Source organism: Gouania willdenowi, chromosome 5 (genome assembly GCF_900634775.1).
Source record: "Gouania willdenowi chromosome 5, fGouWil2.1, whole genome shotgun sequence".
NCBI classification, from domain to species: Eukaryota; Metazoa; Chordata; class Actinopteri; order Blenniiformes; family Gobiesocidae; genus Gouania; species Gouania willdenowi.
In genome coordinates, this window is record NC_041048.1 from 5,370,436 (window position 1) to 5,397,771 (window position 27,336).

At 38.4% G+C, this 27,336-nt stretch overlaps 4 protein-coding genes across 4 annotated transcripts; all 4 read left to right on the top strand.

Moving 5' to 3' along the window:
* Positions 1-7,552: 7,552 nt before the first annotated feature.
* On the top strand, positions 7,553-13,016 carry LOC114462917 (uncharacterized). The gene is made up of 3 exons (XM_028446018.1): positions 7,553-7,623; positions 7,985-12,844; positions 12,954-13,016. Exons 2-3 carry the CDS (start codon positions 8,174-8,176, stop codon positions 13,014-13,016), a joined length of 4,734 nt encoding a protein of 1,577 aa, XP_028301819.1. The 5' UTR covers positions 7,553-7,623; positions 7,985-8,173.
* Positions 12,829-14,887, top strand: LOC114463818 (uncharacterized). The gene is made up of 2 exons (XM_028447628.1): positions 12,829-14,387; positions 14,749-14,887. Exon 1 carries the CDS (start codon positions 13,085-13,087, stop codon positions 14,186-14,188), a length of 1,104 nt encoding a protein of 367 aa, XP_028303429.1. The 5' UTR covers positions 12,829-13,084; the 3' UTR covers positions 14,189-14,387; positions 14,749-14,887.
* Positions 14,888-17,430: 2,543 nt separating this feature from the next.
* LOC114463775 (transcription factor HES-5-like) lies at positions 17,431-18,103 on the top strand. Its single transcript, XM_028447561.1, has 2 exons — positions 17,431-17,559; positions 17,669-18,103. Exons 1-2 carry the CDS (start codon positions 17,437-17,439, stop codon positions 17,999-18,001), a joined length of 456 nt encoding a protein of 151 aa, XP_028303362.1. The 5' UTR covers positions 17,431-17,436; the 3' UTR covers positions 18,002-18,103.
* Positions 18,104-23,484: 5,381 nt separating this feature from the next.
* Positions 23,485-24,116, top strand: LOC114463781 (transcription factor HES-5-like). Its single transcript, XM_028447564.1, has 2 exons — positions 23,485-23,576; positions 23,686-24,116. Exons 1-2 carry the CDS (start codon positions 23,514-23,516, stop codon positions 24,016-24,018), a joined length of 396 nt encoding a protein of 131 aa, XP_028303365.1. The 5' UTR covers positions 23,485-23,513; the 3' UTR covers positions 24,019-24,116.
* Positions 24,117-27,336: the final 3,220 nt, after the last annotated feature.

The window sequence follows — 27,336 nt, forward strand, 5'->3', positions numbered from 1 at the left end:
CAACATGTTTCCATCTAACAGGCCTTCATCTGGACAGTGACAAAATGGCTGCCAAGCTACTTCCTTCCTACCAGAAAAAAGCTCAAAAAGAAAAACTACAAAAAAGGAGAAAAGTCTCGCTCACCATTGTGTTGCTTTTAATGTATATATCCAGAAAGACTTTCTTTGGAGGAGCAATTTAATTGATCTCCTCCTCTGATTGACTTTTGTATTTGCTGAATATCAGAGAGTTACAGCTACCATGATTAGCCTCTCTGTAATGTACAGCCATAGAATATTGTGGGTTTTCTGTTTTAATGCGTATTTATGTTCAGCCCATCTTACTTTTAGTTGATGCTTAGTTCTCCTGATATAGAAACACCCGCAGGGACATTCGTGTCTGTAAACTACATAACAATTGTTGCACTGAATTGGTTCAGTGCGTTGGTGAACTAATGTTTTTTTTTGTTTTGCTCATGTTCTGGTCTAGTTTATTTTAAATATGAAAACATTAAAATACATTTAAAAAGGGTGAATAAACTGCGGTGGGTTCTCTCCGGGTGGTCCGGCTTTCTCCAGCAATATCACTGGGTGATGTGCCAGGGTAAAGTGTTTCATATCAGTCAATATCTATTCTATTGATTAGGGCTGGGCGATGTATCGAGATTCATGGCTTAGTGGTTAGCACGTCCGCCTCACAGCAAGAAGGTTCTGGGTTCAAGCCTGGGTCCTTTCTGTGTGGAGTTTGCATGTTCTCTCCGTGCTGCGTGGGTTTCCTCCGGTACTCCAGTTTCCTCCCACAATCCAAAAAAATGACTGTAAAGTTCAATGGAGTCTCTAGATTGCCCATAGGAGTGAATGTGAGTGTCTGTGTTGCCCTGCGATGGACTGGCGACTGGTGTACCCCCGCCCAGCGCCCAATGACCCCCGCGACCTGGTAAAACAGGAGCAAGTGGGTTTGAAAATGGATGGAAATAATTAATATCAATTGTTTGACACTAGAAGCAACGTTTTTCAATTCAAATGGGTTTTGGCATATGACTGAATCAATGAAAGTAATAAATGGACTTAAACAAACTGTACCCTTCGTTCTTTGGTTATTCCATTTTAAAACCAAATCAAAATAACAAATAAACAGTGTGGTTATTTTGTTTTACTGATTTAAAACCTACACAGAAATACAGAAAAACAAAAAACCAGACAAGCAACATTTTTCTATTTTTTGTTTTAAACTTGTTCTGTTCGTGTGATATTTGGATATTTACAGGGAAATTAGAGCGAGAACTGATCATCCGCTGCACCTTGGTTCCCTCCCTGGTCCTGGACCAGTTCTCCTCACACAATAGGACTGTTTAGGATTTATTTCAGCAGTTTTCTGGTCCTGCTCATGTTTTCATGCAGTCTGTGGATGTTTTAGCTCGTATAACGCTGCTCACGTTTATGTTTTGTTTTGTGGTGTTACAGTCCAAATAGTATCCAAATAAACTGGTGACTGACTGTCAACTGTGAGGCTGGTGTGATGAACAATAGATGTTACAACATCTACCATTTGACACTTTTGCAAAAGCTATTACAGCTCTAAATGTTTACTTTGCACGTTATAAATACCGCTAACAGCAGCCTTCAACACACACGGAAGTTAATCACAAAAAACGAGGAGCACCAGTAGATTCATTAAACCACCTCTGGTTAATTTAATCACATATCATGTGCATGTTTTACGTAAAATCCATCTTTTAGTTCTGATTTATTTATGCATTAATAACGTTTCAATTCACCAGTAATGTGACTTATGCATTGGTTATTTTTATGTCAGGGAGCCAAAGTCCGCCCAGTCACCAGTTTATCTACTATTTTGACTGTAACACTGTTCGTTAAAGTTGGCAGATATTCACAGATTCGGACTTTAACGAAACGTCAACACACAAATTACGCCTCTGCCATCAATGTGAGGTGGACAACATGATACAAGATCAGAAGGATACACAGATTATAAACAATAATAGTGTTAATTATTTCCATCACTAAGTGCAAACATAATGTGAAATATGAATAAAGAACATTATGATTGCATTGTTCACAACAGTGAATCTCTTCTCCTGGCTGTTTGGGCGAAACCGACGGGAGCTCAGACGGAGGGGTGCACCGCACACAATGAGATGGGTTTAACTGCTGCTTTACAACGCTCCTGGTTTACAAAAAAAAATCAGATATGGATAATAATCAAAAACAGTCAATATTCAAAGCTTAGAAATCGTCCATGAGCTTTAAAAAAAATATGTTTAATCCTCCCTGTGGTGGACGCATCAATGACAGGCCACTGTCACGTGTTACCAGACAGACAGACAGACAGACCCAAACCAAGCAGCGTCTTTTCATCATAATGAAACTTCTCTCCTACACTGGGAACGATGGGTTTGACTGGGACGCTTTTAAGCGGAACTCTTCTAACTTTATTCCCTCAAACAGGTCAAAACATTTTCCAACTTTTTTTTATCCCATCTTTGTGTCCTTAGGACCGAGTAGCCCACTACTCCTCCTAGCTGGATGAAATACTCATTTATTGTAACGTAATAACTAAGGATCGGATCACTACATATTTGTTTAATAATTAATAATTGAAATAATTTAAGGGTCCATTTATTTATTTTTCATTTATTGCATTTTGGTGTATGCAAACAGTAACAGTCATTAGTTTTATTCATGTTTGTGAAGGTTTACAGATTACATTACATTTTGACATTTTGCATTCTTGCAAAAAAAAAGTCCTTATATGATATATATTATAATATAATAAGTATTATAATATACATATATATATATATATATATATATATATACATTATATATATATATATATATATATATATATATATATATATATATATATATAATTTCTGTGAAGGACACGTGCAAATGAGACAGCTAGAATGCATTGCAAACCCTTCCTAAATTACTTTTCTCATGTGGTTTTTGTTATGTTTACAGTTTTTAAATGAAAGAAATGGTTGGGCGAAGGATAGTTTATGAAAACAAAGTTGTTGATTTATGTATTTATTTTTCTTTAGCAGAACCTCTGCAGTCCAAAATGTGAGGCTATAATTATCCCAACAAACTACAATTAAATTAAAATAATATAGTTGAAAAAAACTTTTTTAAACAATTTTACAATATTTTAAAATCAAAACAATATTTCAAAGCACGTGCACTGAGACATTCTAAGCTAGAATACATTGCTAACCCTTCCTGAATTACTTTTCTCATGTGGTTTTTATTATGTTTACAGTGAATGAAAGGAATAGTTGGACTAAGGATAATTTATGAAAACAAAGTTGTTGATGTATTTATGTATTTATGTATTTATTTTCCTTTAGGGCAACCTCTGCAGTCCAAAAAGTTAGCTTATAATTATCCCAACAAACTACAAATGAAAATAATATAGGTTATGAACAAAAAACAATTCTTTTAAACAATTTACAATATTTCACAATCAAAACAATATTTTTCAAAGCGCGTGCACTGAGACATTTTAAGATAGTATTATCACGGCAAATTTGCGGTTGACCTCATTTGGAGACATGATTTATGCTCTGGTTGAATGATGGAGTCCAGTCGAAGCATGATGATTTTATAAAAAAAGATTAATTATAAAACTAATTAAAAAAAGAAGTACAAAAGAAGAAGTGTCCCATCCTGTTTGGAGTAAAGACGGCCAGGTACTAAGCAGGATGGTTCAAAAGGTCTTGTGTCCGGTTCAGGATATTCATGACTGACCAACAGTTTCACAGTTTTAGCTTTATACAGATATGAGAAAAGGTCCCAACCTTGAAAGAAAGAAAAGGAGGGAGTCAGATGCTCCCAACAGTGGAGATGTGATGATGAAGATGTGTATATTATGAGGAAGGTTGGGCGCCACAGTTATCTGTCCTTGATAGTGTGTGTGCGTGTTTATCTGCATGTGAGTTTGAGTTTGGCCTTCAGCAGAGACTCTGTGTTGCACTGCGGATACAATACGATCTGTACTGTTTAATCTAACATGACTCAGCTGTTCAAAAGTGCAAAGAGTAATGCAGTCATCATGTAATAAAACATGACAAATTGTACACCTGAACACACATTTGACGATATGAAGATGAATATAATAATTGCCATAACAGTATGCATTTGCTAACCTTTCCTAAATTAATTTTTTTCTTATGTTTAGTTCGATTCTATGAGGTTTACAGTTTTTAAATGAAGGCAATGGTAGGGCTAAGGATAATTTACGAGAGTAGAGTTGTTGTTTATTCATTTATTTATTTATTTTGTTTATTTTCCTTCAGGGTTACCTCTGCAAACCAAAAAAATAGGCTATAATTATCCCCAACAAACTACAAATGAGAATTATAAAATTTAATGTTTTCCAACCAAAACGATATGTCAAAGCACTCATTCAAATATAGTTATTCCCACTATATTACTTATTTGAATTGTTTTATTCAAATTCATATTGTATTTATTTAATAGGAACAGTGCACATTATGGAACATGTAATTTAGCAACAATATATGTAAATATGCTGATTATAAAAGAAAAAAATATGCTAATTTGCATCTGCCGACCCTCGGCACATAAAAGACAAATTTATCAATAGGACATAAAAAATAATAAGAAAATAACACAAATTACAGAACAGTGCATGTTAAAAGTCAATGGAATAATAGATTAATTAATAACACATTATAAAACAGCACACAGAGAATCTAAAGGTCAGTAGCTTACTTTAGTCAAAATGTCAAATGTTTAGTGTATTATAATAATAATTTATTTATCAAAAAAAAAGCAATATTCCAGATTGCTTTAATTCATCGCTTTAATGTGGTGTGTTTAATGCTATAAACTAATTTTTTGGTTTTTCTGCTGTAGTTAATTTAACTCATCTGTTATACAATGATTAAGGTCATTTTAAATCTTGATTGTGAACATATCTGGTGTTTACTTTGCAAATATAAAGTGTAGTTTAACTCCCATTGCAGGGGACAAAACAGTGAATTACAAACTTATCATAACGTTATAACGTTTATTTTTCTTTCCCTAATATATGATCCTGATGGGACGCTGCCGTAATGCACTTAAGATGTCCCCGCATGATTCAACCTGCTCTTTGTTAGCAATCGTTTAATTTATCTGGCACAAAATAAGAATTATAGACTTCAGCTGAATCACAAACACCCCTCCAAGATGATTATTCGTATTAAACGTATATCGTGTGCCACTAATGCTCAGATTGGTCAGTATTCTAAAATAATAATTATAATTTTTGCATTTCCTGAAGAAAATGCAAGTGAGGATGCATGTGCTTGCCCCCGTCGCACTGCAATTTAAAAAAAAGTTGAATTTGTTAAAAAATATGAAGAAAAGTTGAAGTGGGTTGAAAAAGTTGAAATGGGTTGAAAAGGTTGAAATGGGTTGAAAAGGTTGAAATGGGTTGAAAAGGTTAAAAACGGTTGAAAAGGTTAAAAAGGGTTGAAAGGGTTGAAAAGGTTGAAAAAGTTGAAAAAGTTGAAAAAGTTGAAAAAGTTTAAATGCTTTGAAAATAGCGTTAGCGTTAGCATTAGCATTACGATTAGCATTGCGCTAACATTAGCATTGCACTAGCATTAACATTGTGCTAGCATTAGCATTGCGCTAACATTAGCACTGTGCTAGCATTAGCATTGCACTAGCATTAACATTGCACTAGTATTGTGTTTGCATTAGCATTGCGTTAACATTTACATTGTGCTAGCATTAGCATTGCGTTAACATCGCGCTAACATTAGCATTGTGCTAGCATTAACATTAGCATTGCATTAGCATTAGCATTAGCATTGCGTTAGCATTAGCATTGCGTTAGCATTAGCATTGCGTTAGCATTAGCATTGCGTTAGCATTAGCATTAGCATTGCATTAGCATTAACATTGGCGTAGTATTGGCATTAGCATTGCGCTAGCATTAACATTGCGCTAACATTAGCATTGTGCTAGCATTGCGCTAACATTAGGATTGCGCTAACATTAGCATTGCGCTAGCATTAACATAGCATTAGCATTAACATAGCGTTAGCATCGTGCTAGCATTAGCACTGTGCTAGCATTGTACAAACATTAGCATTTCGCTAACATTAGCATTAGCATTGCACTAGCATTAGCATTGTGCTAGCATTAACATTGCATTAGCATTAACATAGCGCTAGCATCGTGCTAGCATTAGCATCGTGCTAGCATTAGCATTGTGCTAGCATTGTGCAAACATTAGCATTTCGCTAACATTAGCATTTTGCTAGCATTAGCATTGCACTAGCATTAGCATTGTGCTAGCATTACCATTACGCTAGCATTAACATTTCATTAGCATTAGCATTGCACTAGTATTAGCATTGCGCTAGCATTAGCATTGCGCTAACATTTGCATTGTGCTAGCATTAGCATTTCGCTAGCATTAGCATTTCGCTAGCATTAGCATTGTCCTAGTATTAGTATTGCGCTAGCATTGAGCTAACATTAGCAATGCGCCAACATTAGCATTGTGCTAGCATTGCATTGCGCTAGCATTGTGCTAACATTGCATTGTGCTAGCATTAGCATTGCGCTAGCATTAGCATTGTGTTAGCAATAGCATTGCGCAAGTATTTGAATTGTGCTAGCATTAGTTAAAAAGTTTGAAAAAATTTGAAAAAGGTTGAAAAGTTTGAAAAAAGTTCAAATGGGTTGAAATGGTTGAAAGAAGTGTAAATGGGTTGGAGGAAGTAGCTGAACATGTTAAAGGTTGAATGGTTTGGATCAGTTAAAGAATGGCTGGTGAGGAAGGGTTTAAAAGTTGCCAAGGTTGACATTTTCTGAACAGTTTGACATCTTGATTGTCAAAATCGGACAAACGGTGTAAACGTAAACGTGTGAACAGCACACGTCCATCATTTAGTGTGAAAACATTCACTATTTCAGCAAATACGTCATTTATTCACTGATATTTTATAAATCTCTCCTATGTTTACATTACAGTGTATGTGTGTGATAATCCAACATACTTTATTTAATGTAATTTAATCAGATTATCATGTTTGAACCATTACAGTTTCTAAACTGTTTTAAAGTAATTTATCAAAGATAATTTGAACTCTGAGTGGGAGCTGTGTGTGTGTGTGTGTGTGTGTGTGTGTGTGTGTGTGTGTGTGTGGGTGTGTGTGTGTGTGTGTGTGTGTGTGTGTGTGTGTGTGTGTGTGTGTGTGTGTGTGTGTGTGTGTGTGTGTGTGTGTGTGTGTGTGTGTGCGTGTGTGCTTGTGCTCTAACAGAAACAGAGGCTGACGTCACCAACCATCTGGAGGGAAACGCCATTGTTCTCTTTTATTATATTATTTAAACACTTCCCTGGAATTAAATTAAAGATATAAATAAAGAAAATGAAGATTCAAACAACAACTCAAAACTTAATATGATTTTCCACAGAAATATCTACTTATTCTATGTCACGTGTTAAGAATTCTTCAAGTTGTAGACTAATGTGTACTGATGCTTTTATTTTGAAATGTGCGCTCTTATTTTGAAAGGTGTCTATGTTGTGTTTCCCCTTTTCTCACTACGTTGGACTGTGGAAATGTTTGCAGTGGTGCAGCAGTCACTGATGATGTAAGTTATGTTCATAGTGATGGGAAATGAATATATACATGTTACTTACCTTTTCTGATAGTGTTGTTTAGTTCCTGGTGTGTATTTTGCATTCTTCAAAATGTGAGTTTTCACTCTTCAGCAGGATTGTGATTTAGCATTGTTTAAGCTAACAGAGTTGGTTGGTAAATGTGTTAGCCTCAGATTGTTTCCAGCTTCCATTTATATGCTGTGTGGTTTCATTATATATTATGAGGTTAATATTGACAAATGTAATCTCTACTTATTGTGAGTGTTTATTTACAGCATTTTGATTTATTGTAGTACATAATGTAGTACACAATGTTAATTTAGTCTTTTATTTCTTGTTGTACATTTCTAGAAACTGCTACTCTGTACCAGATGCATCGCTGTGCACATACAGTTCCTCAGTAAACAGTCAATATTCATCTGATGTCTCGTGTGCTCTCTGATCGGAGCCCTGCAGTGGTCAGTTAGGCTAAAATCAGCAATCAGAGGTATCAATCCTCAACAAAGGTCCTTCGAGCCGGATAATTGACTACCGCAGAATATGTCATCAGAAGACGATACAATGACCATCCCTCATATGGAGGTACGAGAGCGACAAGTGAGACAGCGCCGCACACCTAGGCATCTAGAGCAGTACATCCTTGCCTACAATCCTCGTAGGCCTGCCCCTTCCTCCCACCCTGACAATGGAGAACGTGAGGAGCAGAGAGGAGCAGCGGCCGCAGCAGACAGTGGACAAGCAGATGCAACTTCTCATCTTGGTGCAAGCGGAGCCTCACGTAGCTCTAACTCAGGTGACCCACTGAGCACCACATCACTGAAACAACTCATTGAATCTTTATCCAGGAGTGAGGAGGAGGAAAGAGCGGAGATAGCTGAAGTCACACACAAACTCCGTCAATATGAACATCGACAACGTCGTCGTCAAGAACTACTAGGGCACATCACATCATTCCTGCGAGAAGAAGAGGAGAATGATGAGGCTTGCAACGTGAAGGGTTCCATGCCCACTCAAGTACAAAGTCAGTCTCCACTTCACACCCTTACCTGTGTTCACCCTCTGAGCTACTCCCCTCCAGCAGAGAGGCAGGTTCAAAACATGGAGTCTCACATTGAAAGACATACACCAAATATGATTTCAACATTAGAGGGAGAAGCTGGACCGAGAGACTACACCTCTATCATAACAAGCGAAAGAGCGAGATCTGCATTTACGCCATTGCATCCAGTCCCTCCAGAACACCCACACTCCCCCTATTCAACCATCTCTGCGGGAGCGATAACTCCAACCTCGGCACAAAGACACCTCATAAAGCCAGTCCCTCTACAGCCCCAGATGACGGAGCTGTATCGCTGTGAGGATGGAGTTTCCTATATGCACCAGCCTCAGGTACCACAGCTGTTAACCAAAACAGCCCTGTCTTACAATCCCACACCTCCAGCTTTATATCAGAGACTTCCCCCATCTCAAGCCCCCTCAACTTATAGCCTGCCTCATTATGTACCTGTGCCAGCATCGGTAGTTGCACCCCAGACTCTTCCACCTGCCTCAGGAATGCGTAATATCCCTGCAGCTGTTCAGTCACAGTTTCCAGCCAGCCAGGCCATAGCCCCACATAACTTTAGCACACAACCACGCTCCATATATGGTGTGCCCAAACCCAAAATTCCAGATTTCACTACAGATAGTGAAAGGGAATTTGCCAACCTGAAGTTAGCCTTGGACAACCTGCTCGAACCTTATCCTGAACTGACTGAAAAATACAAATACCATGTGTTACTCGAACACCTCAAACTCCCTGAGGCACAGATGATTGGTCAGTCATGTCGACATGCCCCCTTTCCCTACACTGCAGCCATGCAAGCACTACAGCTCCAGTACGGCCAGCCACATCAGTTAGCACAGAGTGAAATAGCAGCTATCCTCACTACACCTGATGTGAAGTCTGGAGATGCACGCACTTTCCAGAGCTTCGCTCTCAGAGTCCATCTCCTAGTTAGTATGCTACTCTCCCTGGAGGGACCTCAAGGGATGGAGCTCAACTGCTGCTCACATGTTGACCGCCTACTTAGTAAGCTGCCCAAATATCACAGGGATGGGTTCATTGAATACCTTCAGATACAGGGAAAGCTCAACACCACAAGCCTCAATCCCTACAACCTCCAAGACTTGAATAGTTGGCTTCAAGGTAAAGCTCAGCAGCAGCGTCTATCAAACAGACTAGTGCAGCGCTACCAACTGGAGAAACCTGCAAGCAACGAGAAGGAGAAAATCCCATATAGGGGCAAAAGTCAGAGCGTAGCTGTGTACCATGGAGCAGAGCCCACTCAGTCAAACACCCCCAATAAACCCACATCATTTGGTGGCAAGAAACCTTTCAAAGTGCACTGTCTCTTCTGTGACAGCAAAGAACATTACATCAGCAGATGTCCCAGCATTAAAGTGAAATCAACAACAGAGCTGGACAGATGGATAACAGAAGGGAAACGTTGCTGGAGATGCGCTCGTACTCACACACCTGAGTCTTGCAACCTCAAGAAACCCTGTAGCGACTGCGGTGACATCCATCTCCAAGTGCTTCACAATGTCGCTCAGTGTCGCGCTACCGACCTACAGCCAAGAGCCTCAGAGAGCCGAGTCTACTTGACACCCAGTATAACGACCAGCAAAGTGCTCCTGAAGGTGGTTCCAGTCTTGCTGCACAACAATTCTAATTCAGTGGAAACTTTCGCTGTGTTAGACGATGGCGCACAGCGCACTATGATCTTACCAGCAGCTGTCCAGCTGCTTCAGCTGAATGGAGAGTCAGAGACCCTCACCCTACGCACAGTACGCACAGACGTCACACATCTTCAGGGTTCAAAGGTCAATTTCCAGATCTCCTCCAGAGCCAACCCACGGAGGCAGTACAAAGTTCAGGGAGCATTTACCGCCACAGGTCTAGATTTAGTAGAACAAACCTACCCTGTACAGATGCTTCAAAGACGACACTCCCACCTGCGAGGTATACCGCTGCAGCCTTTCCAAAATGTACGGCCACTAGTGTTACTCGGTTCTGATCATGTACACCTCATCACGGCAACGGAACCAATCCGCAGAGGGTCTAATGGTGGACCCATAGCCATCCACACTGTCCTGGGATGGGCCCTGCAAGGTGCAGAGAAGTGCATACCAGAGCAATCACCGGTGCAGCAGTGTCTCTTCACTTCAGTCGTTAGCCCAGACGACCTTCTCTACCGAAACGTCGAAAGATTGTGGCAACTTGATGTTTTGCCCTTCCGAAATGAGAAATTGGTCGTTCGCTCTCGTGAGGACCAGGTCGCCATAAGCCTCCTGGAAACCAAAACACAGCGAATCAAAGAGGGAGGAGTCTGCCGGTACGCAACCCCACTCTTGAGGAAACCAGGATCACCTAAACTCAATGGCTCTGCACACTCAGTCATGGCTCATCTGAGGGCCACAGAGAGACGGCTCAAGAGGGATCCGGAGAAAGCAGCAATCTACTCAGCTGAGATCAACAAACTCATCAAAGCGGGGTATGTAAAGAAGCTCCACCCGAAAGATGTAGGACAGTCTGCAGAAGCATGGTACTTACCCCATCATCTGGTGTGCCACAACAACAAACCACGCCTGGTCTTCGACTGTTCATTTCGGTTCCAAGATGTCTCCCTAAACGAACAGCTCCTGCCTGGGCCTACGCTGGGTCCATCACTGGTTGGGGTCCTCCTTCGCTTTAGGCAACACCAAGTAGCAGTAAGCAGCGACATTCGTGCAATGTTTCATCAAATCAGCCTGCTACCTGAGTACAGACCACTCCTCCGGTTCATCTGGAGGGACCTGCGTTGTGAAGACCAACCAGATGTGTACGAGTGGCAGGTGTTGCCATTTGGTACAACAAGCAGCCCGTGCTGTGCCATTTTTGCGCTTCAGCAACATGCTCGTAATCACCAGGACACCCATCCTGAAGTGCTACAGTCGGTACAGCAGAGCTTCTACGTTGACAATTGCCTGGAGAGTTTTCCCACTATATCGACAGCCAGGCAGAGAGTCGACCAGTTGCGCACCTTACTGGCAGAAGGAGGGTTTGACCTCAGGCAATGGGCCAGTAATCAATCCACGGTGATCACTCACCTTCCAACCGACGCAAGATCCTCAGCTACGGAGCAGTGGCTGAGCCAGAGCCGTACTGACCCGCTTGAACCCACCTTGGGCCTGAGGTGGAACTGTGCAGCTGATACCCTTAGCTATCAGTACAGGATAATTGAACATTCTACGCTGACAATGAGGACAGCGTATCAAGTGTTAGCCAGTCAATATGACCCATTAGGGTTCATGGTGCCATTCACAACCCGAGCCAAGGTGCTTATACAGCAGTTCTGGTCCAAAAAAAGGGGCTGGGATGATCCTGACCTACCGCCTGTCCTCAGAGAAGCCTGGGAAAACTGGGAGAGTGAGCTGAAGCACCTCAGCAGTGTATCCATACCCCGTTGTTACTCACCTGTCCCAGTAGAAGGTACAGATGTCAAGTGCGACCTCCATGTATTTTGTGATGCCTCGGAGCAAGCATATGGAGCAGTCGCATACCTTACAGTCTATGCAGGTGACACTATTCACACCTCCTTCGTGATGGCAAGATCCAGAGTTGCTCCGAAAAGGCAACAGTCTATTCCCCGCTTGGAGCTCTGCGCAGCACTAGCCGGAGCTCAACTCGCCAAGCTCATAGAAACTGAGATGTCACTCCCTCTCCGACAAACAGTCCTGTGGTCTGACTCTACCACCGTATTGGAGTGGCTACAATCCGATTCCTGTCGTTATAAGGTGTTTGTCGGAACTCGGGTGTCAGAAATACAGGAGCTGACTGACCGAAGGTCCTGGCGCTACGTGGACAGTCTAAACAATCCGGCCGATGACATAACCAGGGGAAAGCCACTGTTGGATCTTGCAGAACATGGTCGCTGGAGTCAAGGCCCCCTGTATCTCAAGCAAAGCACAGAACACTGGCCGACGAAGCCGAAGCAAACTACGACAGGAGGCTTGTCTGAACTTAAAGGTATCACCCTTTGTTGCTTCACGGCCGTGGAGTCCAATAACAGCATTCCTGATTCTAGTCAGCATAGCTCATGGGAGAAGCTGGTGGAGGCAACTCAACGAGCTCACGGGGCGGCCACAGATGAAGAACATGATCAGCCCCTCAGTCGTAGAGATGCAGAGGTACTGTTGTTGAGAGGGTGTCAAGCTCATAGCTTCTCTGAGGAAGTTGCAGCGCTTAAAGCACAGAAACCTGTCCCAACTCACAGTCGTCTCATCAACCTTGCTCCAGAGTGGGATGATGAAACTGGTCTCATTCGTGTGGGGGGAAGGTTGCGAAGACTGCAGAATCTAAGTATCGGTGAGATTCATCCAGTTGTGCTGGATTCAAGGCATCCTGCAGTGAAACTCCTCATCAAGGACATGGATGAACATCTCTTACACCCCGGTACAGAACGAGTCTATGCGGAGTTGAGGAGACAGTATTGGATCATACGAGGACGTCAGGCCATCCGACACCACCAACTCAATTGTTCAACTTGTCAGCGTTGGAGAGCGCAACCAAAGGTGCCACAGATGGCAGATCTTCCCCCACAACGCCTCAGACTGCTTTGTCCGCCATTCTATTCAACTGGTGTCGACTGCTTTGGGCCTTACCTGGTGAAGATAGGTAGACGGACAGAGAAGCGCTGGGGCGTGATTTTCAAGTGTCTCACAACACGTGCAGTACACCTTGAGCTTCTGAACTCCATGGATGTCGATGCCTTCCTCCTCGCTCTGCGTCGATTCATCGCCCGGCGGGGTCGTCCAAAGGAAGTGCTATCAGACTGTGGTACTAACTTTCGTGGTGCAGAGCGAGAACTTCGGGAGGCCTTCGCCACAATGGAACCACGACTGAAAGAACAGCTGGAAGTATATCAGATCGATTTCAAGTTCAACCCACCAAATGCTCCGCACTTTGGTGGAGCGTGGGAGAGAGAGGTGCGGTCGGTTAAATCTGGCCTTCAAGTTGCAGTGGGCAGTCAGTCTGTCACAGAGGATGTCCTGTATACAGTTCTAGTGGAAGTGGAGGGGATCTTAAACTCAAAGCCACTGGGATACGTGTCAGCTGATGTGGCCGATTTGGACCCCATTACTCCGAACATCCTCCTAATGGGGCGGCGGGATGCAGCTCTGCCTCAGGTGGTCTATGCTCCAGTTGGTATGGGGCGGCGACGATGGCGACATTGCCAAGCACTGGTGGATCAGTTCTGGCTTCACTTCACGAGGAACTACTTACCAACCCTCCAGACTCGGCAAAAGTGGCAAAGGTCATCAAAGAACATCACTTTGGACTCTGTCGTACTAATCGTTGACCCATCACTTCCAAGAGCTCACTGGTCCATCGGGAGAGTCATCAAGGCTGTCGCTAGCCCAGATGGATGTATCAGAACAGCAGAGGTCAAGGTTAAGGATAAAGTTTACGTAAGACCAGTTGCTCGACTTATTAAACTTCCTGACCTTCAGGATGACATCAAAGACACTTGAAGAATCCCCGGTCTTACACATTTTCAAGCAAATGTGGGGGCGGCTGTTAAGAATTCTTCAAGTTGTAGACTAATGTGTACTGATGCTTTTATTTTGAAATGTGCGCTCTTATTTTGAAAGGTGTCTATGTTGTGTTTCCCCTTTTCTCACTACGTTGGACTGTGGAAATGTTTGCAGTGGTGCAGCAGTCACTGATGATGTAAGTTATGTTCATAGTGATGGGAAATGAATATATACATGTTACTTACCTTTTCTGATAGTGTTGTTTAGTTCCTGGTGTGTATTTTGCATTCTTCAAAATGTGAGTTTTCACTCTTCAGCAGGATTGTGATTTAGCATTGTTTAAGCTAACAGAGTTGGTTGGTAAATGTGTTAGCCTCAGATTGTTTCCAGCTTCCATTTATATGCTGTGTGGTTTCATTATATATTATGAGGTTAATATTGACAAATGTAATCTCTACTTATTGTGAGTGTTTATTTACAGCATTTTGATTTATTGTAGTACATAATGTAGTACACAATGTTAATTTAGTCTTTTATTTCTTGTTGTACATTTCTAGAAACTGCTACTCTGTACCAGATGCATCGCTGTGCACATACAGTTCCTCAGTAAACAGTCAATATTCATCTGATGTCTCGTGTGCTCTCTGATCGGAGCCCTGCAGTGGTCAGTTAGGCTAAAATCAGCAATCAGAGGTATCAATCCTCAACATCACGAATATAAATAATGTTGTGTTTTAGTCGACTAAAGATTATAGTGTTTATTATTATTGCATTATGTAAAGATTCAATTACCATTGATAAACCTGATATCGGTTGGTTTTAATGTTTGTAAATACACATATTTAATTTGATCACATAAACTCTGATTGTATTTCATCCCTTGTGACGAAAATGGTTTATGTTTTTATTAGTCGACAATCATTTGATACAGTTTTCGTCCAGATGTTTTTTTTCTTTTTGTTGTTTGTAGAAGAATGTCATCAACAAAAGTTATGAGGAAAATCTCGAGTCTGCAAAATTAACACTGGTGAGACGTTATAAAGGTAAATAAAAGTTTTCTTTGACCAGTTGTGCAATCTGCTTTTTTTTCTCTACAGATCTGAACAAAGCACTTATTAGTCACTCATCAGTGGTCCCAGCAGGTCAGAGGTTGTGGGTCTATTGTCCCTCAGCGGCTGTGAGTGAGTCTCCTCTGGTTTCCCACACTCTGTCCTTTCACTGAAGGAACAAAACAAGTGTGTCTTTAATGCAGGACGAGTGGAGACAATGGTTGTCTCTGGATGTTTGACATTCCTTTGCCTGGAATGAATGAATGAATGAATGAATGAATGACTTTTATGATACTTGAGCAGCAGCTAAAGGTCACTGTTGAATAGTTTTTGTAACGTCTCAGTTAAATCTGTAAAATGTGTTTTGTTTTTTTTTTTACAAGGGTGTCCGGATACGATATTAATATCGAGTATTGGTCTGATATCATCCAACATTGAATATGGTAATATGTTTTGTTTTTATTAGATTTATTGTCTTACGGTCCTTTTTGTTTGTTGTGGGAATGTTTTATATGTAACAATTATTATGTTTAAATGCGCCCTACCTTTTAAATGTATTTTTTTACTTTTTTTTTTTTATTGTTTTTGCATATTATTTAGTCATTGGTTGATGAGATAAATTATCCCAATGAGTGAGAATTAGCTTTCTATTAGCATCTGTGTGACATGACGTGTCCAGTGGGATTTTGGCACACTTTTCCACCAGCTGTCCAAGATTCAGGTTCCCATCAATACAACTCTCACATGTATGGGATGTGTTTTGACTTTTTAATAATAATAATTATAAAAAAAACAATAAGTAGCTCTAATTTTATTGTTATTTGTTTTATTTTGACCTTACTTTGCTAAAATCTTCAACCAGCCAATCACGTCGTTTCCCTCCAGATGGTCGGTAACATCAAGCTCTCAGTTGGCGCCATGACAATCTCTTTCAAAGTGTTTTCATTCAAACGCACGAGTGTGGGAATCTGTGAGGAAGTTTCTATTCACGGCACTAAAGAAAGGAAACACCTGCCATTTCTGGAACACAGAAGTTTTTGAAAAGTTTAGGAGGGAAAGTGTTTGTGAATAAAAGTTTCAACTGCGAAGTGATGAAAAAAGAAACTAATGCTGTTAATATGGAAATGTGCACAAGTGTTCAAATGCATTAGATGTCGTACAGATAGTGAGATATTTGTGTCCAGAGGTGAAAGTACAGGATTACGAGTACTTACGTGACTGTAATTGTGTTGCTTTTATGGGTACTTGTACTTGTACTTGAGTATAATTCTAAATCAGTCATTTTAGTTGTACTTAAGAATGTTTTAAAAGACATGAAATAATTAGTTACATTTCAACACCCAACCGTTACTGAGTGAATATTAATTTCTGAAGTTTTTAAAGTTTCGTTTCATGGTCTCTTCATGAACTATTTTTGAAAGAACATTGAACGTATAATCTTAGTCATGTCATTTTGATCACTGCCCAATAACTTTCTTGGGTTTAGATTGGGGTTAGAATTTTATTATTTTAAATTGAATTTATTAGAGTTTTTTGTTGTTGTTGTAAAGAATTGTTCATTTTGACAAGAATGTATTTTATACAATTTGTGGGAGATTAAAAAAAAAAAGTGAAGTTCCAGTTGTGCAATATTGGTCTCTTCCTTTTTAAGTTTATACATGAGATGTTTACTGTATGCAAGGAACATTTCAATCAAGTAACAGTAGTTTTACTTGAGTAGGTTATATCAGTACTCTTTACACTTGTGTTTGTACTCCACATATCAAATAGTTTGATCATTAAACTGACTTAAATATCCCAGGTTCATTAAAAAACAAGACAAAAAAAACCCAAAACAAAACACTGAAACAAAATATATAAAAGAAAACTTTCATTAGATTCTTTAGCACGGATCGTTCACACGCGTGTGTTCTTGGAAAACGTATTGATCTCTGCACCAAATAGCAGATCATCTCAGTGAGGTCACCACTTAGTCAGGTTCACACAGATCTCTGTGAGTCTCTCTCCATCTCCTCCAGTCCTCCATCTGTTCCCCTGAGATCTAACTATTGTCCCTGAGGCTTTAACTAAAGCATGTCACTGCTCCACATGTCTGATTGTCTCAGCCTGCTCTGTGATTGGCTCAGACTGTGGGAAACATCATCCAGAGAGAGACCCACACATTGAAATGGAGATGTGGGAGTATAAATAGGAGGGATGCAGCCAGCACACATCACATTCTCTCTACAGAGACCTCTACAGCACACACATCCAACCATGGCACCTACAATCACTGCAGCAATGAGCCATTCTCAGGAGCATCACACTCTCAGCCACAAGGTAAACTCAACACTCATCAAACCACAGTCCTCCCTCATCATGTGTTGGCTTGTGTTTTGACAGCGTGTTGACACGTTTATTCATGACTTTCTTCTTCTTCTTGGTGCAGCTCAGAAAGCCTCTGGTGGAGAAGCAGCGCAGAGAGAGAATCAACAGCAGCATCGAGCAGCTCAAGTCTCTCCTGGGTCCAGAGTTCCTCAAACAGCAGCCAGACTCCAAGCTGGAGAAAGCAGACATCCTGGAGATGAGCGTCTGCTTCCTGACTCAGCTGCAGCAGCAGAGCCAGCAGCAGAGAAGACTGCTGAAACACTTCACCAAGCTGCAGTCTTCCTCTGAGAACCACCTGAGAGAGGCTGACTGCTCTGCTCTGAGCTCCTCAGTCCACAGCAGCAGCACCAAAGACAAGAGTCCAGGCTGCAGCGCCCTCTGGAGGCCGTGGTAGAACCTACAGACTGGAGTTACCAGCACACACTGAAAAGACCACATTGGTCAAACATTACTGAGCTGAACTCTCTCAACTTTGATGGACTTCATCTTCTCTACAAGCTTTGATTTGGACATTTCCTGAGGAAATGACATCATCATATATTTCATATTTAGAAATAAAACTTCTTATCATGCATGTTGCATGATAGTAATCTGATTACATTAGTGATGGTGAATATTTCTCACTTCATTAGAAGTGTTTCTCATGTTTTATTCATGATGTTTAATGTTTTATTGTAACTGATCATTGAGGTCAAACATCTAAAAGTCTTCTATGGACTAATATTTAAAGTGATTTTATTTTTATTTAATCACTGATTAATGAAGCTTTTATTTTCATCAACATCTTTCATATTTAGAAAGAAACTTCTTATCATGCATGTTGCATGAAAGTAATCTGATTACATCAGTGATGGTGAATATTTCTCATTTCATTTGAAGTGTTTGTCATGTTTTATTCATAATGTTTAATGTTTTATTGAGGTCAAACATCTAAAAGTCTTATATAGACTGATTTTATAAGTTGATTTCATGTTTTTAATCGCTCTGATTACTGAAATCTGATTCAAAGTTGGATCAATGTATTTAATGTTTTCAATATGAAAAGTTAGTTTCACTGCTGCATGTGTTTCAGTTTTATGAAACTTGTCACTTCCTGGTTAATATCTGATCATTTTGGTCAAATATCTTCTTTTTGTCCTTTTTTGTGGACGTTTAGTCATAATGAACTTTAAAACTTTCTGACAACTGAAATCTGATCTGTTTTAGGTTCAAATGTTTGTAAAATAATTCTTTAACAAAGTCTCAGAAAGTTTGTGACTTTCTTATTCTGTGAATGTAGTGATTTTGTGCGTACTGCGTACGTACTGTGATCTATGTGTTATGATCTGTTTAAGATCAGTGATGCTGAGTGAATATTTCAGTTCATTCTGCAGCAAATGTTAAAGGACAGTGAGTCCTGAGTCATCACATTCTGTTTGTCTTTGATAAAGACCATTGATCCTTTACTCTCTGTGAGTCCAGTGTGTGTAGAAATCTACACGTTATTGTTGTTGTTGTGACGCATCATCACATTTTGTCTAACTTTTATAACTAATGCAGCATTTTTCTTTCCAATGAATAAACAAACTGTTGACTGGATATTATGTGTACGATGTTGTTCATTTACAGCAGGTTAAATAAATCAATAAATATAATTCTAAAGGTGATATTTATGAAATTATCACCACGTGTTGGTAACAACCCATGTAATCCACACATGCAAAGAAACCAAACCATAGATGTTCATAAATTAAGTTATGTGTAACAACGTGAAATGACAGGGAAACAGTATTTAATATAACCTGGAAAGCCAAGACACCAGCTGAAATCAATGAACCAGTAATTAGAAACCAATCCTGACCATTATCAGTGCACATTCATATCAGCTGGTTCAGTCCCAACTGGAGGCTGAAAACAAGGTGACTTTCACAGCCTTATTGTTGCAAACATTCTGATGCTTTGGTAACATAAGGATTTCTAAACTTCTGAATGTTCTAGTGAACACTGTGATCTGGAAGTAGAAAGAACATCATTTCATCATAAACCAGCCATGAGCAGGTGTTCCTCACAAGATTTCATAAGAGTTGTTCATGAGCCAAGCAACACTTGTGGAGAGCTTCAAAAAGACCTGGAATCAGCAGGTACAATTACTTGAGTGCATTACTTGTTTTCAAAGAGAACACGTTAGAACATACAGAACAGTGGCTCTCTAGGATCAGCAGTACTGAAGCTGATCTGTGAGCTTAGACTGAGCAGGAAAACAGCTCTGAGTCTGAGAATATCTGCATTCTTTATGAAGTAAACACGTAAAGATATAGATGTTGATCTTAGATCTGTGAATTCAGCTGATTGGATGATAAAGTCTTTATAATTAACATCTTCCAAATGTCTCTGACTATACCTCAAAGTTTTATAAAACGTGGTGATTTTAAGTACATTGTGTCTAAGTTTGGTGAATAAGTCGATATTACCAGCTTTGATTGAAGTTAATCATCCCCAGTTACAAACATCATCCTTTAAATTATACATAAAATCTGATTTGGTGTCATTTGATGCAAAAACAATCATATTTTATTATTTTCAGGGGGAAAATAACGAAGTTTTAGGTTTTGTCATTGTTATTTTATAAAGCAGCCAATCAGAGTGTTTCCCTCCCAGTGGTTGATGATGTCATGTTGTTTCTCTAACACAGGCAGCATCTGTCACTGAGCTGCTTTTGTGCTTCATTCAACAAGGTATTGAAAGTCAGTGGGAAAGAGATCAAGTCACTCCTCACACACACACACACACACACACACACACACACACATGCACGTGTTCAATGGAACGCATGCACGCACACACTCATAACTCACGTTATTAGTTTGGTAAAAAGTTCATTTCATTTTTTTTATATATATACAATAAAAACCAATGGAATCATCAACACTGACTCATGAATAACGTTATTGTAAATCTCTAAAGTTTATTTCTGTAAAAATAGAATGATAAAAGTTAATGAAAATAATAATTCTGTGTTTTTAAAGTTTTGCTCATGCTTTGGTGGTAGTTTTATGTTATATTGTAACTGATCAATGATTAGAAACACTTTCCAATCACTCTGATACTGAAATCTGATCCATTTTGTAGATTAAACTTGGTTTTGTCCTTTTTTTATGGATGTTTTATGTAGAAATAAACTTTAGTTCAGTGCATGTGTCACTGATATCTCAACTGTTTTTAGATTTAATGTTTCTGAAAGGGTTTTTATGATCAAACTCAGTTTGTGTTCAGATCTTATTAAAGCTCAGAGACACTGAGTGAACACGTTTGGTTGATTCTGCAGAAACAAAGAACTGAGGACAGTGCAGAGTGGTTGATGTGATGTAGAAATGTTAAAGTGATGCATCTTCACCTGTCGTCCAGCTTTTAGAAACAACGCTGCAGCATCTTTGGGTTTGATTGAGTTAACAAACTGCTGACTAAGCATTAATATATTTGGTTTCATGTCTTGTTCTAATTTAGTTTGGAGGTGGAGGATCATGAGCGTTTAGAATCACATGTTTAGTTCACTGATAAACTCCTTTATTAATGTTTCAGCTTTTCATTCACAAATAAACAAAGAATTGCACGAATCTTCATCAAAGTTACACCAAAATATAGTTTTTTTCTCAGTAACAATAATAATATGATCATTTTTATGAGGTAATGTTATTAAAACCAACCAAAAGCTGAGGTTTGAGCTCATATCTCTGGTCCCAACATCCACTCCTGTTTTCACTCTATGTTAACAGTTTAAAGCTGATATTTTCCTTCAGGAACAGGTTCCACATTGAATGTGATGTGTGTATAATCAGACACACTTGTTTTGTTGGTGCAGTGAAAGGACAGAGTGTGGGAAACCAGAGGAGACTCACTCACAGCCGCTGAGGGACAATAGATCCACAACCTCTGACCTGAGAGTCTCAGGATAAAAAGAAGCCCTGCTTCAAACTGTGGAACCTGCTCTAAACTCATCATGCTTCTTTACCTTTGAAAACCAAAATATGTTTTTTTTTTTTTTTATAAACGTGTGAAAATTAAGAGCATTTTTTAAAAAGAAGAATTCCTGTCATTTTCACTTTGTGAATCTGGATCAATTTAATGAGAAAACTGAACATTCTGGAGTTTTCTATGAAAACACAACATTTAAGACATTTCTACACAACACCATGTCAGGGTTTATTACTGTGTGCCATACTGTACACTTTACAGTTTTTTTTTTTTTAAAGGACAAAAATAGTATTACCCTGCACAATTAAATTGTTTAAAAAAAGAGAGAGATTTAATAATTGTTTTTTTTTTTTTAATGAACATGTTTTTTATTTTTTTTATTTTGTCCCTATGATTAATGATTACAGCACTTATTTATGTTTCCCTTTCACATTAACACATACTTTAATATTCTCTCACAAATTATGTTGGTTTCATTGATTTACGATAAGAAACAAAACATTTGCTTGATAAATATTGTTCATATTAAGAACAATATCAAAAATATTTTTTTCTTTTCTTTTTTCTTTTTTTTTTTTAGAAAATTTGATATTTTATGAACAGCAAACACTTCCTGTTTAAACAAATTTACATGTTAATTATACACACACTGTGGTTTCCTGTTAATAGACAAAGTGTGGAAACTGTGGGAATAATTCTCTGCCACAGCAGCAATAATTATTATTATTATTATTATTAATAATAATAATAATAATAATAATAATAATAATAATCCCCCAAAGGGATTTGACACACTTCAGGAAACAGCTGCCTCCATGTAAACGTCCCTCCCTCTGCCTCACACTGATAATACTCAACAGTCAGTCATTAATCAGCCTAATAACTGGGATCAATAGTAATATATTCTAATTAATTGAAGTTATATATAAAATAGCAATTTTGAATAATTTGAATTTGATCATTATTATATAACTTTTTAGTTTTATAATCAAAATGTACCTTTTGAAACAGTTTGAAGCAGCCAATCAGAGTGTTTCCCTCCCAGTGGTTGATGATGTCATGTTGTTTCTCTAACACAGGCAGCATCTGTCACTGAGCTGCTTTTGTGCTTCATTCAACAAGGTATTGAAAGTCAGTGGGAAAGAGATCAAGTCACTCCTCACACACACTACAAGGCACGTGTGCACGTGTCACACACACACACACACACACACACACACACACACACACACACACACACACACACACACACACACACTGACCCACACACCCCCGCCTAACGCCCAATGAGACCCAGAGATAGGCACTGGCAGATCCCACGGGTCTGAAATTTGATGGATGGATATGATTTAATCAACAAATCAGGAATAAAATTAAATGTGGAAAAATTTAATTTTTCTGATTTTACAAGTCAACATTTTGACTAATAAATGTTCAAGACACTAAACTTAAATCTAAATATATATATATATATATATATATATATATATATATATATATATATATATATATATATATATATGCATAAGTTTCAGTTAAAATCTGTACTTGGATTAAATAAAGGTCAGTAAAAGTGCACCAGTTGAGAATCCTGATGGTTTTTCATGCACGTGTGTAATAAGATAAGCAGCGTGTGCTCATTGATCATCTCAGTGAGGTCACCACTTAGTCAGGTTCACACAGAGCTCTGTGAGTCTCTCTCCATCTCCCCACAGTCCTCCACCTGTTCCCCTGAGATCTAACTATTGTCCCTACTAATGGGAGCACTGGGCATGTGGCAGAGCAGACCTCCATTCACTCTGAGCCTGCTCTGTGATTGGCTCAGACTGTGGGAAACATCATCCAGAGAGAGACCCACACATTGAAATGGAGATGTGGGAGTATAAATAGGAGGGATGCAGCCAGCACACATCACATTCCCTCTACAGAGACCTCTACAGCACACACATCCAACCATGGCACCTACAATCACTGCAGCAATGAGCCATTCTCAGGAGCATCACACTCTCAGCCACAAGGTAAACTCAACACTCATCAAACCACAGTCCTCCCTCATCATGTGTTGGCTTGTGTTTTGACAGCGTGTTGACACGTTTATTCATGACTTTCTTCTTCTTCTTGGTGCAGCTCAGAAAGCCTCTGGTGGAGAAGCAGCGCAGAGAGAGAATCAACAGCAGCATCGAGCAGCTCAAGTCTCTCCTGGGTCCAGAGTTCCTCAAACAGCAGCCAGACTCCAAGCTGGAGAAAGCAGACATCCTGGAGATGAGCGTCTGCTTCCTGACTCAGCTGCAGCAGCAGAGCCAGCAGCAGAGAAGACTGCTGAAACACTTCACCAAGCTGCAGTCTTCCTCTGAGAACCACCTGAGAGAGGCTGACTGCTCTGCTCTGAGCTCCTCAGTCCACAGCAGCAGCACCAAAGACAAGAGTCCAGGCTGCAGCGCCCTCTGGAGGCCGTGGTAGAACCTACAGACTGGAGTTACCAGCACACACTGAAAAGACCACATTGGTCAAACATTACTGAGCTGAACTCTCTCAACTTTGATGGACTTCATCTTCTCTACAAGCTTTGATTTGGTCATTTCCTGAGGAAATGACATCATCATATATTTCATATTTAGAAAGAAAACTTCTTATCATGCATGTTGCATGAAAGTAATCTGATTACATTAGTGATGGTGAATATTTCTCACTTCATTTGAAGTGTTTCTCATGTTTTATTCATGATGTTTAATGTTTTATTGTAACTGATCATTGAGGTCAAACATCTAAAAGTCTTCTATGGACTAATATTTAAAGTGATTTTATTTTTATTTAATCACTGATTAATGAAGCTTTTATTTTCATCAACATCTTTCATATTCAGAAAGAAACTTCTTATCATGCATGTTGCATGAAAGTAATCTGATTACATTAGTGATGGTGAATATTCCTCACTTCATTTGAAGTGTTTGTCATGTTTTATTCATAATGTTTAATGTTTTGAGGTTAAATTGTTAATCGCTCTGATTAGTGAAATCTGATTCAAAGTTGGATCAATGTATTTAATGTTTTCAATGTGAAAAGTTGTTTTATTCCTTCATGTTTTTCTGATTTTGTAAAACATAACGAGGAGACTTTTCTCTTCATTTAAATTAAGAACATTTAGGTCTGAGAGAATATTATTTATCATCTCAAACTTTTTTTAAACTTTTCTTGAGGAAATATTTGATTTTAATATATTTCATAAAGAAAACTTCTTATCATGCATGTTGCATGAAACTAATCTGATTACATTTGAAATAATCCAAGTCTATCATTGTATTCTGGTACATTTTGGTTGATTGTAATGTTTTTATCTCATTGTTGAGGTAAAAAAAAAAGTTTTTGATGGAAACATTTAGATTGACTACTTTAGTTTTTCTAACTGATCTGTTTTAGGATCTGATCTGAATGGTTCAGCTTTTATTTTGAAAGGTAGACCTCAATGTAAATCACATGTATTACGTTCATGTAATACAGTCATGTTTTCATTCTAAAAGGATGTTATTGTGTTGCCGTTCCTGCTGTGTGGGAATTGAAAGCTGATCAATGATCAGATTATAATGTTTCTATACGTCAATAATTGATCATGTTTCAGAGATCATTTCTTTATTGATCTAGAACATCTTTGAGTGTTTTTCTCTCTGATGTAATGTCAGTGCAACTCTTGGTTTCCTGTTAAACTACTGAACACCTTCACTGTGTGGAGCAAATGTTAAAGAATGTGTGAAGTCAGTCTTTTACAAAGACATGAGTTCCTTTTACTCTCTGTGATAAAGTTCCTGAATAAACAAATATTAATAGTTTATAAAGCCTGAAACTCTTTTTTTATTCTTGTGATTCTACAACATTAAGTTAAACCGACAATTTGTTTGCAAAAAGTAATCATTTGTTCTGGAAAAATTAGTTTTGATCAATGATTTTCTTTGTACAGCATTGAGTCACAACATTCATCCACTCATTTTTAATTATTTTTATGAGCTGAAAAACCTGCTGCTCACATAAAATTTAACCCAGGTTATTATATTTTCACCCTCATTAATAAAAAAATAGTGCCCACGTAAAGTTTGGTTATTTTGAGATTCATAGCTTTACTAATGTATTTTTATATTATTTAAAAAGGAAAAAAAAGGCCAAAGCAATAATAAGTAGAAAAGAGAGAGCGCAGACCTCCACCAATCAGCTCATTTCCACCCTATGTTGTAGTCCTACATTAACTTTATATACACATTATATACATACATATTAGATTCATTGATAATAAAAAAAAAACATACCTTTAGCTTTTGAAAAAAACAATGATATTATTAATTGTCAAATAGTTGTTAAAATATTACAACCTGGTTACAAACCATGCTCTGTGAGGGCCAGTTATATATTGTGTCACTGATGACATCATCAACAAAAAGTTCCAGTGTGGTTGGGAAAATGAATGGGATATATATATATATATATATATATATATATATATATATATATACTGTATATATTATTTTCGTAGCCCGAACATCACCAAAATTTAATCACCTGTTCTTTGTCCCATTTATCAATTTGCCTGAATATATCGTCCAAATTCATTCATCATTTTTCAAGTTACCTTACTAACTGACAGACGGAGGGTAAAACATAACCTTACCGCTAATAATAATAATAATAATAATAATAAATAAAATAATACATTACATTTTAATTTCAAAATTTGAATTCGAAAGTATTATATTAATTAAACAAATCAGATGTGCATAAAATCTCAAAATGGTCACTGATCCACTTTTCATTCAGTTATTTTTGTCTACATCAACTTAAACTCAACAAAATCAAGAAAAATAAACTGATGAAAATAATATTAAAACTCTGAAGTCAAATGATGTAAACAGGAAAAAATTAAATGCATAATTTTTTTTTAATGTAAGAGAAATAAAGGCATGTTTGATGTAGAGTTTTATTCATTTAAATATTAAATATCCTAATCAAACAGGACTATCATAGTTAAAATAATAACTAATAGGTATTTCCAATGATTTCCCTCTTTCAGGAGGTGGGACTGTGTGTTAATGTGTGTATAATCAGACACACTTGTTTTGTTGGTGCAGTGAAAGGACAGAGCGTGGGAAACCAGAGGAGACTCACTCACAGCCGCTGAGGGACAATAGATCCACAACCTCTGACCTAAACACACCAACATGGAGCTCTGCTTCCACATGTACATCATCAGCATCACATCACCATCATTGTGTGGATGAAACATGTTCTTTACTTTAGCTTTAAGTCATTTTAGTCTGTTTTACTGACACTGAGTCTGATTAGTCATCAAAAGTACCAAATGTTGAATATTATATAGAGTTATTTTGTATTAAAGCCAGAATGTGACACGTTTTTAACTCGTTTTCTTCCTGTTGGTTGACATTTGAGTTTGTTTTGGTCTTAGTTTTAATAGAAAAGTTTAAATGTTTTATAATAGAGTACATTTTTTTTATATTAAAATTACACACAAATATACTTCAATGACTGGATTTGATTTGGTCACATATAACATGTCTTCAGTGACTGTTTCTTTTCCTCTACAGTGTCTCAATAAAAACAAATACATTTATATGTTTGTCTAAATATCTGGAGTTCTGTTGATAATGTGATGTTTCCTGTTTTTACAAATAAGCATTTTTTAAGGGTGTCCCAGTCCCATATTGATAATGGATGTTCTTATATCAGCAAAAAATGAATATTGGATTATATTTGCCTGCACATCGATATATAACTTGT

Coding starts and splice junctions, on each gene's coding strand:
- LOC114462917 (XM_028446018.1), top strand. CDS start 8,174: ATGTCATCAGAAGACGATACAATGACCATCCCTCATATGGAGGTACGA. Junction 12,845..12,953: donor TCAGTCGTAGAGATGCAGAG/GTACTGTTGTTG, acceptor ACCTTGCTCCAG/AGTGGGATGATGAAACTGGT.
- LOC114463775 (XM_028447561.1), top strand. CDS start 17,437: ATGCAGCCAGCACACATCACATTCTCTCTACAGAGACCTCTACAGCAC. Junction 17,560..17,668: donor ATCACACTCTCAGCCACAAG/GTAAACTCAACA, acceptor TTCTTGGTGCAG/CTCAGAAAGCCTCTGGTGGA.
- LOC114463781 (XM_028447564.1), top strand. CDS start 23,514: ATGGCACCTACAATCACTGCAGCAATGAGCCATTCTCAGGAGCATCAC. Junction 23,577..23,685: donor ATCACACTCTCAGCCACAAG/GTAAACTCAACA, acceptor TTCTTGGTGCAG/CTCAGAAAGCCTCTGGTGGA.
- LOC114463818 (XM_028447628.1), top strand. CDS start 13,085: ATGGATGAACATCTCTTACACCCCGGTACAGAACGAGTCTATGCGGAG.